This window comes from Silurus aristotelis, assembly GCF_946808225.1.
Source record: "Silurus aristotelis genome assembly, chromosome: 12".
NCBI classification, from domain to species: domain Eukaryota; kingdom Metazoa; phylum Chordata; class Actinopteri; order Siluriformes; family Siluridae; genus Silurus; species Silurus aristotelis.
Genome location: NC_139585.1, coordinates 19,479,057 through 19,495,764, shown reverse-complemented (window position 1 = coordinate 19,495,764; position 16,708 = coordinate 19,479,057). Strand labels below are relative to the sequence as shown.

The window sequence follows — 16,708 nt, the reverse complement described above, 5'->3', positions numbered from 1 at the left end:
AGAGAGAAAGAAAGGGAGGGGGGAAGAGAGTCACGGCAGTGGAGTAGGCATCAGCAGTCCGAGTCCTCACAGAGGATTGAGCCAGTAAAGCAGTTACACAGGGAGCTTCCATTAGAAGCAGAAACACCCCCTTTACACGGACACACACACATACAGAGACACAGCAAGGCACACGGCAGGCAAGGTAAGAGACGCGGGGGCTTTTCCCACTGGCATGGATTGGTTGGGTCCATAATCCGCTTTCCAGACTGAATGAGCAGCAGGGATTCAGCTTGTAAAAGGATCCTGCAATGTGTTTTCAGTTGCTTTGTTTTCTGACGGCGCACAGGAACAAGACTCTGGCAGCTACTGAGGTATGGTATGATAGTGCATCCAGGGTTTCTGTAGCCATCATCAGCCTTCAGCCTTCACCTGGTCTTAGGATGTACTTAAAAAATGCAACTGAACTAATGATTTCTCGTAGAGGGATATCACATAGCTGCAACAATCCTTTCTTCCTTAATCATGCCTTGATAATTTTTCATGCATTGGATTTTTAACATGGCATGACAGAGTGTGCAACTATGCATATGTATGCTTTTCGAGTGTGTGATGTATGTTAGAGTGCCAGAGCCAATTAAGGTGTGTGTACTGGCAGACACGCAGCATGATGTTTTCTTAACATGTCAAAATTTCCATGCTGTTTGCATGCACACATATGTCTATACACATGGAAAACACAACAGACAATATGAACATATGAACAAACAAAGCTTAATGAGAGACCAGAAGAGGATGGTGGTGATGGTGGGACAGATGGTGGCAGGGTGATGGCACCATGACCTTCTGACTCTCACCTCAATGCCACTCATGATTCACTCATTACGAATTTTAGCAAATGATCTTAAAATAAAAAGAAATTGAGCAAATATTAAGATCATGACTGGATCAGTGTGTGTTGATGTTTAATGAGGTTTCTGGAAAGAGGCGATGTAATGAAATTGGTAGTTAATCTAAAGTGTGGCATATGCACCGTAAGGATCCACCAGCTGTAACGTGATGTCTTGCAAATGCTGTCAGTGTAATCCTTTTATCACACACTGTAATCAGAGAGAGAGAGAGAGAGAGAGAGAGAGAGAGAGAGAGAGACTTTGGCATATTTGGAATATATTCACATGGACCCAGTATGGATTGGTGTAGATGGAGCCTCTAAAACAAATTTGCATGTGGTCATGATGAAGAAATGCTGAACAAGCTTAAACCACAAACAATATTAACAAAGCAATGTGGCCAGATATTGTCCAGATATTACCTGACTAATTCTCTGTATTTTATTGCTTGCCTTAAATTATTTATGAGCCCCACTAAAAACAAGGGTGTATATATATATATATATATTTTTATTAATTTTTTTTATTAAGAAAAATAATTTAGTGTATTATGTAAAATAAATATTCTTAATCCAGGCAGGGTGATGTTGTTATAATCAGTCCTTGTGAATGATTACATGTGGTCACGTAGCTTTTCCAGGAAACTCATTCTGTATGAGTTGCAGGATAGGAGTATATCAAAGCCATTACGCTCTGCTGATTTTTATGGATGATTGAGTACAATTGTTGTAATAAAACCCTGACTGTGGTTTATAAGGTTACTTAAAAACAAAAACATGTTTATGAACTGTAATTGTTTATGACTTGTAAAAGTCATTCTTCATTAAAGCTGCGATAGGATATTGATCTAGAATCAACCAGCGGGACTTTACAGTCGTTCCCCTGGGAGTGTTTTTCAAGTGATCAAGTTTCTCCTGACTGCACACACGCAGTTGTACACATTCATGCTGCCCACAAGAACACAATTTACCCTTAAGAAAACTGAGGCTTTTTATATAAAACAAATGACCACTACATTTTTGCTTCAAAAAAAAATTTTTTAGACATCTTAGAATACAACCCTGCTTCATTAAACTCGATATGCAGAATAAGAAAATACACTAAGTGTTTAAATACACTAAATACACTAACAGTTTGTGGACACTTAACCATAAGATTTGTATGGGCTCCCATATCTCATATTAAGGCCCCTAGGCTGTTATTTAGAAATGAGTTTATTAGAGGGACAACACATGTAGGACATTTTAGAGACAAGTTAAGGGAGGCGAGATTGAGATGGTTTGGACATGTGCAGAGGAGGGACATGGGGCATATACTGGTAGGAGAATGCTGAGGATGGAACCACCAGGAAGGAGGAAAAGAGGAAGACCAAGGAGGAGGTTTATGGATTTGGTGAAGGAAGACATGCAGGTAGTTGGTTTGAAAGAGGCAGATTTAGAGGACAGGGGAGATGGAGACGGATGATCCGCCGGGATAATAAAGCTTTATCTCAGGCCACTCATGATCTTCCATGTAAACCATATCTTTATAGAGCTGGCTTTTTGCATCTAGTTGTATCCAATACATCTGTGTGCCTCCAACTTTGTGCTAGAATTTGGGGACGTACCACATATGGATGGAAAAGTCAGGTGCCCCAATACTTGTGTTCATATAGTGTAGTGTAGTATAGGTGAAAATAATTTTTTCTTTTTCCTTGCGTATTACAGTGCTGCCAGAGGAGCTCATTCTCAGTGTGAGACTGAAAGTAGAGAGTGAAGACTTCAGGGGGAAAACACCTGCTGTCTGCTTTTCTGTGCGTCTTGTATTTTAATGAGAGAAACCATGCCTGTCCTCTCACCTAGCACTGGTAAGAGCGTTTCCTTTTTTTCTGACTTCTTTAAAAACTGATTTTATTCTCAATTATGTTTATACTACAACAAGGAGATGGAAGAACATGGTAGTGTGCTACTGTTTTTCCATTCTCTGTCCAGGCCTACATGAGATGCTTGCATTGCTCACGTCTCAGCTGCATCCTGGAGCAAATCACAAAGAGGACCTGGTGTTTCTTCGAGAGGTTTTCAGTGAGAGAAGTCTTGGCTACCTCATGAGAGTGTGTATATATTTACATATAGGTATACATATTACATGCCACTGTGTGCGTGTACGTGAGGTTTGGTCTAACATGAAAAAATTTTGTTTGCTGTAGATTCATGAGCGCCTCAGGCAGTATGAACAGCAGAGTCCGACGCCTATGCTTCACAGTGCTGCCTGCCTGGCAGAGGATGTAAGTGTGATTATCTCCTCAGCAATCCTGTATAAAGGTTCCACTTGGGAAGGTCTCAGTAGTCCACAGGACCAGTGATGACCTGATGTTTGCTGGATGATGGATAATACTCAATGACAATGAACCTTCAGATTGAGGGAATGTCAGAGCCAGAATTTAGACACTATGATTCTGCCATTTTACCTCAGGAAATTCCTCCTTGTTTATAACTGCCAGGTTAGGCCACAGCAAATTCAGGTGTCTTTTAATACATCTACATATATACTAATATTTTATAATCCGTTCTCAGTTACAAGATCACATATGGTAATGTTATATTGCCCCTTTGTTCTTACTTATTATGTAGCGTATATCAGGGGCCCAATCTGGACTGATTTATCTGTCTTATTTATGGCTCCTACTGGCTCCTTGGAATGAAAACCTACAACATTGTATGGGAAAGACTGGACATCTCTGACTTCTACATATGTTACTTTTACTCAATAATTTAGACTGTTTTTGGTGAAGATATCGTTCCCACATTTAAAATCTCAAGTTTTATTGCAATTTGGCCGAAAATGCCTGGTGTTGTAAGCATGTATGTTGTGAGACAGGTGGCTGAGGAGCTGCAGAATGGGTTGCTAGAAGGAGATGAGAAGGAGCTGCTAATGCTTCTGACTACTCCACATGTAAAGGTATACACACACCCACACACACAAACACACTCAAACATCCCTTTTTTCCTCCTTGTATTCAATCAAAGAGGGAAAGCCTTTTCAGTGCACATATATTTTACTTCCAGGATACAGATTTCCCTATACAATCACATCTTGGGGCAATTCGATTTAATTTGATTGACATTTAAATGTTGTGTGCGTTAAAGAAATGCTGTTAAAATGTTTGTTTTAATTTAGCTGATTTTCATTTCGCCTGATGTATCTTTTTTAAACCCTGTTTGATTCAATGTTGTTTTTTTCCTCACACACACACACACACACACACACACACACACACACACACACACACACACACACACACACACACACGTTCTTATCCCTCGGCAACTGTCAAGCAGCATGTCGGATTTAGTTCTGAGTGTCCTCCCCCTTCTTGTGTGTGTGTGTGTGTGTGTGTGTGTGTGTGTGTGTGTGTGTGTGTGTGTGTGTGTGTGTGTGTGTGTGCCATGTCTCACCAGGCGGTGCTAACAGTGCACGACACAGTCGCGCAGAAGAACTTTGATCCTGTGCTGCCTCCATTGCCTGATGATCTAGATGATGAGCTGGAGGAGGAGTCAGTCAAGATTGTTCGTCTTGTGAAAAGCAAGGAGCCTCTAGTGGGTCTCACCATACACATACACATACACCATACATCGGCTCATCATACACGGTACTTAATGCCCAGTGACCAACCTCTAACTGTCAGTTATAAATCATTATATTTGGTCATCTGCAAATGGGTATTGCTGCTTAGATCAGTTTAGCGTTACTAAGCTTGTGTTTGGATGTATAATGGACATGTTTTGTCACATTACCGACTTTTATCAGTGCATTTTACATTGTAATTAGTAAACATTAAAATTATTGTATGCAAAATATCTCACATGCTTTGATTCTTTTATTACTCTCAGATATTAATGTGATGTGTGATCTGAAATATTTGGTGTTCAGGGGGCAACTATTCGCAGGGACGACGTCACCGGGGCAGTGGTCGTCGCTAGGATAATGAGGGGTGGGGCTGCTGACCGCAGTGGTGAGTTACTTTCTACCACTGATTCTCCTGCTTTTTTTCCTTTTTCCCTGCAGCTAGATCAAGTAGACCATCTCTGTCTGAAGTCAGAAAACAGTATATGATCAAACAAATTCTGTTAAAACAATAGCCCATTAGAATTTCATAGCATTGGCAGAAGAAGAGACATGTTATATGTCATGGCCTTGTTTTAAACATATGCTTTTTGTATAACAGAGTTTATTGTCTGTGTGACTGGCAGCGAGTATCTGAACAGCTTTGGAAGAGACATTTCTTCATTCCTCAGTCTATTTGTGTGTGCCTAAATACTCTGGTACCACCTACCAGATGGTAGAGAGCCAAACAGATGGTAGCTGGTTTATGTGGGTATCCCTCGTCATAAATGTTCTTTATTTGTGCTAAGGCCATCCCAGTTATTTTCTTTGCTGTCAAAAAACGACGTGCTCTAGAAACTTGTAGATAGACTTTGTAGTGTTGAGGTATAAGACTGTATGCAGATCACTATATCTTCAGTGTGCAACACTTTGTAAAGATCCATGGGTACTAGATAAGTTTTAATGAGTATACTGGAAGTTATGTGAACTCTTAGAAGCTCTAAGCATTTGATCCTTTGTTCCACCATTTTTTTTTAATTATTAAAACGCTTTGTGTTTTGTTTCCTAACCTCAATTAACAGCTCTGTTCTCTGTTTACCAACATGTTAGCACTTTTCTTCAGTCTGAATCATTGCTGTGGACTGGGCCTTACATTAATGTCAGTGACAAATTAAATCCATTAAGACATTATAGCCCAACACTTGTCAATTCCATGGAGATATTGTATCAAAGAAATCATGATGAAATACTTTCAGTGTGTACCCATTTAATAATTAATTGTTATATAATGTTATAGCAACTAAATAATAATTCAGAATTATATGCCGTTTCCTAGTGTGGATCTCAGCGCTTATGCGTTAGACTTTAGGTGCCTGTTAACTCGTTAGACAATGTTTTATTTTTAAACCATTGTGTTCGAACTTTGCACATCATGTCATAATGTTTACTGAGCTGTCTCATTGCTCAATTGTCTCAATTCACTATCAAGTATGAATTCATTATGGCTTACTAGTGTTCTTAATGGCTTTCTTTTAAAGAAGTTACAAACTTATTTTCAGTTTAAATGCAAATATCACCATTTCTATCACTGTTATACGTTATTTGTTTTTCAATTGTTAAGTGCTCGGTAAACAGTTAAACAGTGTTTGTTGTAACTCATGGCTTTCGGAGACACTATATGGACCTATATGTTCTGGGTCAAACACATGAAAGTCTCCAGGTGGTTCAAGTCTAAAACACAGTAGAAAATTTGGTCACAATAAAAAGTAGGGTCAATTTAACAGCAATCATGAATTTGATAAATTCCAGAGTGTTAGTAAAAAGCAAAGCAAGGCGAGACAAGCTGAGTCATGACAAGGTCATACACAGGCATTCTATTCAGACAAAACAGCTCAGAGAAAATAGCAAAACAAGTCAAACTGTGAAGCTAAACATAAACTTTTATGTGCTATAAGAGTTTAGCCGGGAAGACTGTCAACACTGATTGGAAAACTGTGACTGAAGGTCCTGCCACAATAATGAACCAGCTTAGAAAGTTTATTAGATTTTTTATCATATGTCCAAAGGTCTGGTGCATGTGGGAGATGAGCTCAGAGAAGTCAACGGAAACCTCATCACCCATAAGCGGCCTGATGAAATCAGCCAAATTCTGGTACGTCTTTTGGAGTCTGCAGACTGGTACTTCATTATTAATCCATATTTTGCAGAATATACTTTTAAAGAAACACACAGCTCAGATTTGTATACTTGCTGCTGCTGTTGACGGATTTATATATATTTACCTCCAACTGCAGTCTCAGTCTCAGGGCTCCATCACTCTGAAGATAATTCCTGCCATTAAGGAGGAGGACAAACACAAGGAGAGTACGGTGAATGGCATCAGTCATTATGATTTACCAAGTTTTCTATAATTCACTGGAAATTGCAGTTCATTTTAAAACTTAGTGTTGTTGATCTGGGCACATATTTGTGTTCTCATATATTATTTGGTTTGTGTACAAGGTCTATTTAAGAGCCCTATTTGACTACACCCCATTTGAAGACAAGGCCACACCCTGCCAAGAGGCAGGACTTCCTTTCATGCGAGGCGACATCTTGCAGGTAGTGAGTCAGGATGACCCTACATGGTGGCAGGCCAAGCGTGTGGGGGATAGCAACCTGCGAGCTGGCCTTATCCCATCAAAACACTTCCAGCAGAGGTGCGCTCTCCTATAAAATTTGATGTGGTTACAAAGTATGCTTTGTTTTTTTGTTTTTATTCTACCTAGTCTGATATTTTAGCCAAGCATACATAACCTTAGATGTCTGCAGGAGAACTTTGTGAATTTCACACCTGGAACTTGATTATTTGTGCAGGCGCCTGACACATAAGCTGAAATCTGGCACTTCCCAGAGTCCAAAATCATCACGTGTGCAATCCTGTAAGTAATCTAAAACAAACTTGCTATCAAAACTACATATCTGCTCATGGTCTGAACAGCAACAGTGTCATTATGAGTCTATTTTGGTCCCTCTAACCTGACAGCAAGATGCTTGGCCAGTTGGAAATGGAAACAGGGCTTTACTGCTGCCAAAATCAAACAGAAGTCAAACCATTTTCAGATTAATGACCATCTGTTCAAAGCTCAGGCCATTTCATCTTGGTGGTTTCAGAGCATCTGTTATGATGTCTACACTCACTGTCCATTTTATTAGGAATGCCGGAACACTTGCACAGTAACTCAATTAACAGAACCTTGGCAGATAAGTAACAACAGCTGAACACCACATTGACTTTTACTCCTGTTAGACAAAAACAAGAATCTGAGGATACAATACAAAACAGGATCTCCAAAACTAGGTAGTTGAAGATAGGAAATGCATTGGTTGTCCTTTTTTTAATCTGTAACCGTCCATGCCACAGTTAAATGACTGAGATTAAAAATTTTCTTTATTATAATGTCTGATGTGAACATGGTGAACATGACCTGAAAATTTTGCCCTATATTTGTATAATTTTAAGCATTGTCATGCTGCCACATGATTGGCCGAATGCATTAATGCATGAATGATTAGTGTACAAGTGTTCCTAATGATGTAAATGGTGCATGTAAACGATATTGTGACATATTGTATATGTCTAATAATACACCATATCATATATTATATCATATCTAGACTAGGTAACAGCATGAGTACAGATATATGCATGAAATATTCACCTTACCATGGTGTGATCTTGTGCAGAAGCAGATGCTTCAGTTATCCTTTTTTCACTCTGCTTGCTACAGATGACCAGCCATGTGAAAAAGGTATGTGATGGGGGAGTTATGTGACATAACACTGGATTAATTTTTATCAACTTAAAAAAAACCTGAAGCTTACCTACTTACCAAAATGGTACTTTAATTCTTGCCGTTCCAGTCTGCTGGAATATTCTCCCAGAGCCATCAAATAAAAAAGCTGAAAAAGCTGCTATAAATTCCCACTAATGGTTTTTAGAACTTATTTTTATTTTTAGTCATTCCAGACCAAGCAGCTAATGTTAGCATATGGTTTGGCAACAAGAAGTGCAGTCCTTTTGATTTACATTGAATGAATCTAGAAAATGTGGCAAGGGAGGTGTGTACATTCAATTTGAAGAGGATCTATGTTTCTGCACAGTAGAAATTAAACAAAAGAAATGGCACATGCATCGAACACCTAAGTATTTATTTAATTTTCACTCATTTATTGAAATTTAAAAGGGTATGTTATAGGAATAGTATGGGGAAGCCAAATATACTCCTTTTCTCTTTAGATTGCATGAAATTGCACTGTATATGGATACCTATGTGTAAATTTTGAATTGCCACATGCCCACTTTTTATACATGACCCTCAAATACCACTAGAGATGGACCTGTATTTTCCTGCCCTTATGTCCTCTGACATGCATAACCTGCTACCAACAATGAACTAGTTTCTTTTCTGGTATACATGTTCCAGCTCCTTATTGATTCTCCCTTTACTTCATCCCATCCTCTATTCCTTTCCCACTTCCCTTTTCCCACCTTATCCTAGAGGACTGTGACTGTGAGGGAAGTGGACAGCACATAGGTAGGTCAGACAGCACTCTCTTTTGTGCACACACGCTAATGCTGGATGTGGCTTTGGTAATTAGATGCTTAGTGAAGTGGCACTGAAACAAACATGTTGCACGTTCAGAGATATGTGTGTTGCATATATATACCCAGAACATTAGTTCCAGCAACAGATCATCTGTCTGGCTGCTTTACTGTCTGTCTTGATATTGGCGCTAAGTGTGTTTGGAAGGAGTCGCCTGTCGGCGTGCTGCTCACAATGATTTAAAGAGAGCTTTGCTTTGAGCGTATGGCTTTATCTAGAAGAAGCTTTGTTTTAAATACATGGCATAGTCTGCAGCATGGCTGCTAGTTTGCTTGCACTGCTCAGAGTGAAACGGTTTTGGATGTGTGACAATGGCCTAATACTAGCTGTAGTTTCTCCAAAGTGCAAGGCGGTGGCACCCACCTGTGGTCAGGCCTTTTCCTGGGAGTTCTATTCAGGTACCACTTCACATTTCTGTACTTGTGTGTGGCAGCTGAATGGTGTTGTTTGGATAATTTCAACTGATGATTTAAAAAAAATATATAATAATACAATGTCTGTGTGAGGGAGAAAAAGCAAGCAAGAATTAATTCAAATAAAAAAAAAAGTGTCCACTGTCCTTATTGTTATTTGTCTTTACATCACTTGACCCATCTTTTACACCAGACAGTCTACCCTAATAAACGAATCTCCATATCAGCTTAATTCACTCAAATTCAAATTTTATATCATTTTTTTATACATTTTCTGGATTTCAGCAAGTCTCAGGAGAAGTTTCCGGTTAAGTCGTAAGGATCGAGACAGCTCTCCTGAAGTCTCTCAGTCTACAGAATCTGGAGAATCTAAGCTTTTTGTCTATGAAGAGGTCACACTCTATCAGCAGAAGCCTTCAGTCAAACCCAGGCTGGTGGTATTAATCGGTAAGAATCAAGATAGTTGCTGTCAGCCTTAACTATATTATTGTCTTTTTTTGGCATTTGGTGAAGAAGCAATATTCACTTTTCTCCCTCGTTCTTTTTTTTTTCTTTCTTTGATTATCTCTCTAGGGTCTCTGGGTGCTCGAATCAATGAACTGAAACAAAGAGTGATTGCTGAAAACCCACATCAATATGGTATAGCTGTACCACGTAAGTCTGCTTGTACCGCTAGGACACAATGAAGAACTGTACAGGTTTTTTTTTTTTTAGAGTAGAAGGGTAGTATTATGCCTAATTTTGTAAAAATTTTTTTGACTTATTCTGACAGACACCACTCGGCCTAGGAAGAGCCATGAAAAAGAAGGTGTTGAATACCACTTCATCTCAAAGCAGGCCTTTGAGGCAGACATTCAGAGTAACAAGTGTGTTCTATTTTAATACAAATAAATTTTTACAATCTTGGTCATGTTTTTTATCTGCAGTAAATCTTGTAAGTTAATGTACAATTAATGTACCGCACTATTATCTTAACTGCTCTTCTGCTTTAGGTTTATTGAGTATGGAGAATATAAAGAGAACCAATATGGGACAAGTTTGGAGTCTGTTCGGAGCGTGCTGGCCCGAAACAAAATGTGTTTGGTGGATATTCAACCTGAGGTTCGTCTCCTTCTCTCTCTCTCTCTCTCTCTCTCTCTCTCTCTCTCTCTCTCTCTCTCTCTATATATATATATATATATATATATATATATATATATATATATATATATATGTGTGTGTGTGTATAATACTACAAAAACAAAAATGCTTAACTGGAAAGAAAGAAAATTAAATATATAAGTTAAGCATTTTTGTTTTTCCAGTATTTACAAAGCGTAAAATAGGGGTATAGTTTAGCTTTATGAAATAGTTTCACTATGACACATTCCATGATTTTAAAAAGCATTTAAAAGATTGTGAAAGGTATAGGCAGTGCTATTAAGGATATTACATGTTTTGTTCCATTAGCATAATAATACAAATACAAATGTGTCCTCTTGAAAAGTATAAAGTTGCTGGCAGAGGTGTTATAGTGTCTTTAATTTTTCATGAGGATTTTAAGAGAAAATATATTTTTTTAAAACGTTATGAGAATGTTTTTTATTTATCTATTGCACTGAACTTTGTGGTGTCTTTGTGTAAACCTGAAATGCACTCACATTATAGGATAATAGCTTATTACAATTTTTCTATCCCTTATAAATGCCCAGGCTCTAAAAATCCTCCGCACAGCTGAGTTTAAGCCTTACGTGATCTTTGTCAAGCCATTCATTCCTGAGAGCCAGCACCAGTGCAGCATAGCCAAATCACCATCAGGAGGCGCCAATGGACACATCACGGTAAGAGCATTTTAAACCCACAACACACTGAAAACTGAAAACACTGAAACTATCAACTTCTTCTTCTTCTTTCAGCTGCTCCCATTAGGGCTCGCCACAGCGGACCGTCCGTCTCCATACCCCCCTGTCCTCTACAACTGCCTCTTTCAAACCAACTACCTGCATGTCTTCCTTCACCACATCCAAAAACTCCTATTTGGCCTTCCTCATTTCCTCCTGCCTGGTGGCGCCATCCTCATCATTCTCCTATCGATATACCCCATGTCCTCCTCTGCACATGTCCAAACCATCTCAACTGGGGCTCTCTCACTTTGTCCCCAAAACGTCCTACTTACACTTTTCCTCTAATAAACTCATATTCTCATCCTGTTCATCCTCGTCATTCCCAACGAAAATCTCAACATCTTCAGCTCTGCTACCTCCAGCTCCACCTCCTGTCTTTTACTCAATGCCACTGTCTCTAAACCATACAACATTGCAGGTCTCACCACAGACCTATAAACTTTCCCTTTCATTCTTGCAGATACCCTACTATCACAAATCACTCCTATCACTCTTCTCCACCCACTCCTCCCTGCCTGCACTCTTTTCTTCACTTCTCTAACACACTCTTCATTACTTTGCACTGTTGACCCCAGGTACCTGAACTTCTTCACCTTCTCCACCTCTTCTCCCTACAACCGCACCACTCCACTGCCCTCCCTCACATTCACATACATGTACTCTGTCTTATTCCTACTGACTTTCATACTGAAACTATCAACTAAAATATCAAAATATAAATATATAAATTTTAAAATATTAAATATATTTTTTTAAAATGCAAACCTAATGGTCTAAGCTTTAAGTTTTATTAAAAGATGTTGAAATATAAACCTGCTTTTGGGAAATTGTAGAAATTATTAATCACTTATGCAATTATCAAAGCATGCAACAATGACTTAGTTTGACAATTTTTTTTTCATTCACTCTGTGTAAAGGAGGAAGAGCTTAAGGAAATGCGTCATTCAGCTGAGCAGCTGGAGCTGCACTATGGCCACTTTGTGGATAAGGTCCTAGTGAAAGAAGACCCCACCATCGCTTGTGCAGAGCTCAGAACCATCCTCGAGCTACTGGAGAGGGAGCCACAATGGGTTCCAGTCAGCTGGGTCCGCACATGAATCTTTTTAGAGCATGCAATAGGGTGCTCATAAACCTGATCGCCTCTGTGTCGAGCGCAGAAGTACATCTAAACTTCTATATTGTAGGTGTTGCTGATAGAACCTCAAGTCTTGCATGAAGTATTTTCAGAATAAATTACATCCATAAAACATGGCTCAGGCTCACAAGTGTAACTAAGGTGAATTAGATATGAGCATCAGTGCAAGCTGAAATTTTATGTACAGATAAACTGGTATTTATTTGAACTCTAGGCACAACAATGGATTTCAATGGGGCATCAGGTAATATATGACAAATAGAAGTTTACTTGTGCTCCTTTAATGATATGAGGAATAATGGGATTATGGATTATTATTTTCTGGTTGTATTTGAGGTTTAATAAGCACACGGTATCTGATACGACACAACAACAGGTTGTGAATATAATTCACAACCTTATAGCTCCAGAGCCTCCTGAGTTTCTTTCCCTGTATTTTCCAAGTCTGTGTGGGTTTCTTCCCTCTTCTCTGGTTTCCTTTAACCTTCCATAAACACTGCACATGAAGAGATTGTCAGAATGTAGATTTAATTTGTTAAATTGACCCTGGTGTGAATGAATGTGCCCCATGCCCAGGTTTCGGGGGACAGCCTCTGGATCTTCTGCAACCCTGACCAGGTTAAAGCGATTCCTAACGATGAATGAATGAGTGTAACATATGATTTAGTGGATTCATTAGCAAATCAAGAATATATGCAAACTTGAAGACAAGATAAATGACCTGAAGGCTTTTAATACATTTAAAAGTCCCAATTTTTCCATTGTAATGTGCCAATTTACCTCAGAGAACCCACTGAATGAAGAAAGGGGTGGGGGTTGGGGGGGGGGCAGCTTCATGGGTTTTAAATCATACATTTTCCTTTGAGAGACAAAAGTAGGTTAAATACATAGTAATAATTAAAATAAATTGTTTTTGTTTTATAACATGCACAAACCTTTTAGTGTTTTTCTTTACTTAATTATAGTTTTGGTTCTTTACATTCTTTACAGGATACAATTATAGTCTTTAAAAAAAAATTACTATGGCCTGAATAGTGTACCTTAACCACTGAGAAACTTGTTTTCCCTTCATAAAGTCAATCCTACATATAGAGCTCAGTGACATAGCCATGAAAAATGTGTCCGGTTTACTTCATATTCTGCCTCTTGTCTATATGTGATGACTGTATATATCCCTATATATATATATCCCAGTGTTACATAACATCATCTTATATTTGCAACGCTTTGCCGGGGTGCTGTTGGGTGAATAAGACCAATATTTCTTACCCATTTGTCGTAAATGTTTGAGTCCTTTCGTCTGTAAAAACTATAGTCATGACTGATGTGTTGGCTGTCTTATTTAAAATGTATTGGCAAAATATTACAGGATATTAATATTCAGTATCAAATTTCAAACATGATATGCAAATAAATCGTAGTATTCAGGAATGAGGCATGTTAAAACCTTGGAATCATGTTATAATAGTATGTATTGCCTTATAACCCTTGTGTTAATATAAATATAAATTGTGACCAGGTCCTCCTTTCATCTGAACAAATGTGCTAATACATAGTTATGGACATGAGTTTGGAAAACTATTATTTTTATATTAATATAAGATGATGAAAACTCTAATAAAGTGTGAATTTTAGAAATGAGGTATAGTTTCTTTTGAAACGTGTCAAAATAAACTGTGAGCTGGCTGAGGTTGATAATAAAAATAAGTCCGTTTGCATTTCCTGACACTAGATGGTGCTGTTTGTTGTGAATACCTTCCACTACCTACGTTATACAGTATATTACCAAAGACCCGTCACTGCTTTAGTCATTTTTAAGAAATTTTGTTTAGACAGTGCCGTAATCTGCCCTTGTTTTTTTCACTCTGCTTTAAATTATGAGCTTCATTACGTAGTCTATTAAGAGCTTTTGTGTATTATTAATAGACTCCTGTGATATGGCATGATAATGTGGAATATGGCCTGATTATTTCTCGGGTGTATTTTTAGTCTTGCAATCACTGTGCAAATATTACCAGACTATGTAACACTGTCTGCATTTCATCAGTCCTAGGATGCTCGCCAAGTGTGGGTCTATTACATTGCCCCCAAATGTAGAACTATTGAAATACTTTTTGTAGCTACAACTGCAGCATCCAGCTCTTTTTCATTCCTAAAAAGTAGCATAGGATGGAAAGACTCCAATATAGGATATGTTAGGCATGCCATGCTTTTCCTCCATGTCAGATATACTGTTATTATCATGATTGAAAAGCCACCATCAGTACAATATGGTATGTAATGTACATAGCATGTAATGCTCTGCAAGTTCAACTTATTAGTTATTCAATTTGGGTGATATTGAACCCACTGAAGGCATCTATAAAGGTAACGTCAAAATAATCAGCTTAACTACATTGCACACATTTCTTCTACTGTTGTTGCTCAGGTATTTGTGAGCAAAAGTTGACAATTGAGAAATTATTTCAGATTGAAATCCTACATAGGGATTATAAGCAGAGGCCTTAAGGGCCTCCAGCAAAAAAACTTGATTCTACATTAGGCTTTATGGGTTTGGGGCAGGGGACGCCCAAAGTTAGCCCAAGGAACTTGTCAGTATGCATAAACGCTCTCCAGGTACTCATATGCTTGCATCATGACTTTCACAGTTAAAGTTGTGTATAGTAAAGCCCGTTAACTTCTAAGATAAGTTCATCAATAACCTGAATGAGCACGCTTTTTTCTGTGTACACAGCTTTCTTTTTGCATTACATTTTTCTATTGTACAGTATAATTGATTAAATATAAAACTATATTTGTAGAATGTATGTACTCATACTCTTACTCTTTCATGTCATCAACACTAATTCAACTATATCTGTAAGCAGTTGTGTGTTAAAACATGTAACTATAATGTAGCAATGACCCACTAAAATACACAACAAATGCCTTTAATATTTACCATTTAAGTTTCAGTCAGGCACTGCTCCAGGCCAGATACTGCTGAACAGAGGATCCAGATAAGAATACAAACATTATATTTCCATGTATTGTATCTAAAGGTACTTACAATGGAAAATATAGTAAAAGTATATACACTCTATGATCAAAAGCGTGCGTTCTTTCCCCAAACAGTTGGAAGCAGACAATTGTATAAGATGTTATTTGTATTTTGTGACATTACAAATTACTTTCAGTGAAACTAAAGGGCCCAAACATGTTTTAGCATGACAATACCCTGTGAGGTCCCTGGAGACATAGTTTACCCTGGTTGGAGTAGAAGAACTTGTGTGGCCTGCACACAGAGTCCTGACCTTTTGGTATAAACTGAAACATTGACTGTGCCCCAGGCCTTCTCATCATCTTACATCAATGTCTTACTTTACTAATGCTCTTGTGGCTGCTTAAAAAGAAATCCCCACAGCCATTCTCCAAATCCAATACAAAGCCTTTCCTCAACACTGGAGTTATTACAGCATCAGCAGAGGAATATATATATATATATATATATATATATATATATATATATATATATATATATATATATATATATATATATATATATATATATATATATATATATATATATATATATATATGTGTGTGTGTGTGTGTGTGTGTGTGTGTGTGTGTGTGTGTGTGTGTGTGTGTGTGTGTGGAAAAATAAATTCAAAAAACACACAACAATGATACAGTGGTGTCCACAAACCTTTGCTTATATAATATAATATAAATAATACGTTGCGATAGATAGATAGATAGATAGATAGATAGATAGATAGATAGATAGATAGATAGATAGATAGATAGATAGATAGATAGATAGATAGATAGATAGATAGATAGATAGATAGAATGTAGCAATCGTGCAAAAGTGCAGATAAATATGTAGCATATTTACAGCAAGTGATATATATGTAAGCATATGTACAGTGATTAAATATAAAGGCTATAACAGGCTATAAATATAACAAATGAAGACACGATCAAATGCCACATATGCTCTCTTTTAGTGAAGTCTAAACTAACACAAACACTTCATTATGCTAAACTTATGGCTTTAAAAATTGCTTTCAATTGTCTATGTAAGGCTTATATTTTCCTGGCAAGGTTAATTATTAATAGGGCTTAGGTGGTAATTTGTCAGTGCCAGTATTTTGGCAAATGGTCAGCTATTGATATGAAGTGGAATGGTCTCCCA

General features: G+C 37.8%; 1 protein-coding gene across 5 annotated transcripts; it reads left to right on the top strand.

Moving 5' to 3' along the window:
- mpp3b (MAGUK p55 scaffold protein 3b) lies at window positions 1-14,253 on the top strand. Of its 5 annotated transcripts, none has more exons than XM_083555722.1 (20): window positions 1-184; window positions 2,576-2,715; window positions 2,840-2,958; window positions 3,055-3,132; window positions 3,726-3,806; window positions 4,307-4,444; window positions 4,779-4,860; window positions 6,518-6,603; window positions 6,746-6,820; window positions 6,954-7,150; window positions 7,308-7,372; window positions 8,222-8,242; window positions 8,993-9,028; window positions 9,430-9,495; window positions 9,796-9,957; window positions 10,084-10,164; window positions 10,283-10,376; window positions 10,503-10,611; window positions 11,202-11,330; window positions 11,406-12,111. In XM_083555722.1, the coding sequence occupies exons 2-20, from the start codon at window positions 2,679-2,681 to the stop codon at window positions 11,676-11,678; spliced, it is 1,929 nt and encodes a 642-aa protein (XP_083411848.1). In that variant the 5' UTR covers window positions 1-184; window positions 2,576-2,678; the 3' UTR covers window positions 11,679-12,111. The 5 variants fall into 5 exon arrangements, with proteins under 5 accessions (XP_083411848.1, XP_083411849.1, XP_083411851.1 ...); XM_083555724.1 differs by lacking the exon at window positions 11,406-12,111 and adding an exon at window positions 12,311-14,253 and having other exon boundaries at window positions 3-184; XM_083555723.1 differs by lacking the exon at window positions 9,430-9,495 and having other exon boundaries at window positions 11,406-12,108.
- Window positions 14,254-16,708: the final 2,455 nt, after the last annotated feature.

What these genes read in the sequence shown, in the direction of transcription:
- mpp3b (XM_083555722.1), top strand. Translation starts at nt 2,679, where the DNA reads ATGAGAGAAACCATGCCTGTCCTCTCACCTAGCACTG. An exon ending in TGTCCTCTCACCTAGCACTG is followed by an intron (nt 2,716 to 2,839) that starts GTAAGAGCGTTT and finishes TTCTCTGTCCAG; the next exon opens with GCCTACATGAGATGCTTGCA. An exon ending in TGACCAGCCATGTGAAAAAG is followed by an intron (nt 8,243 to 8,992) that starts GTATGTGATGGG and finishes ACCTTATCCTAG; the next exon opens with AGGACTGTGACTGTGAGGGA.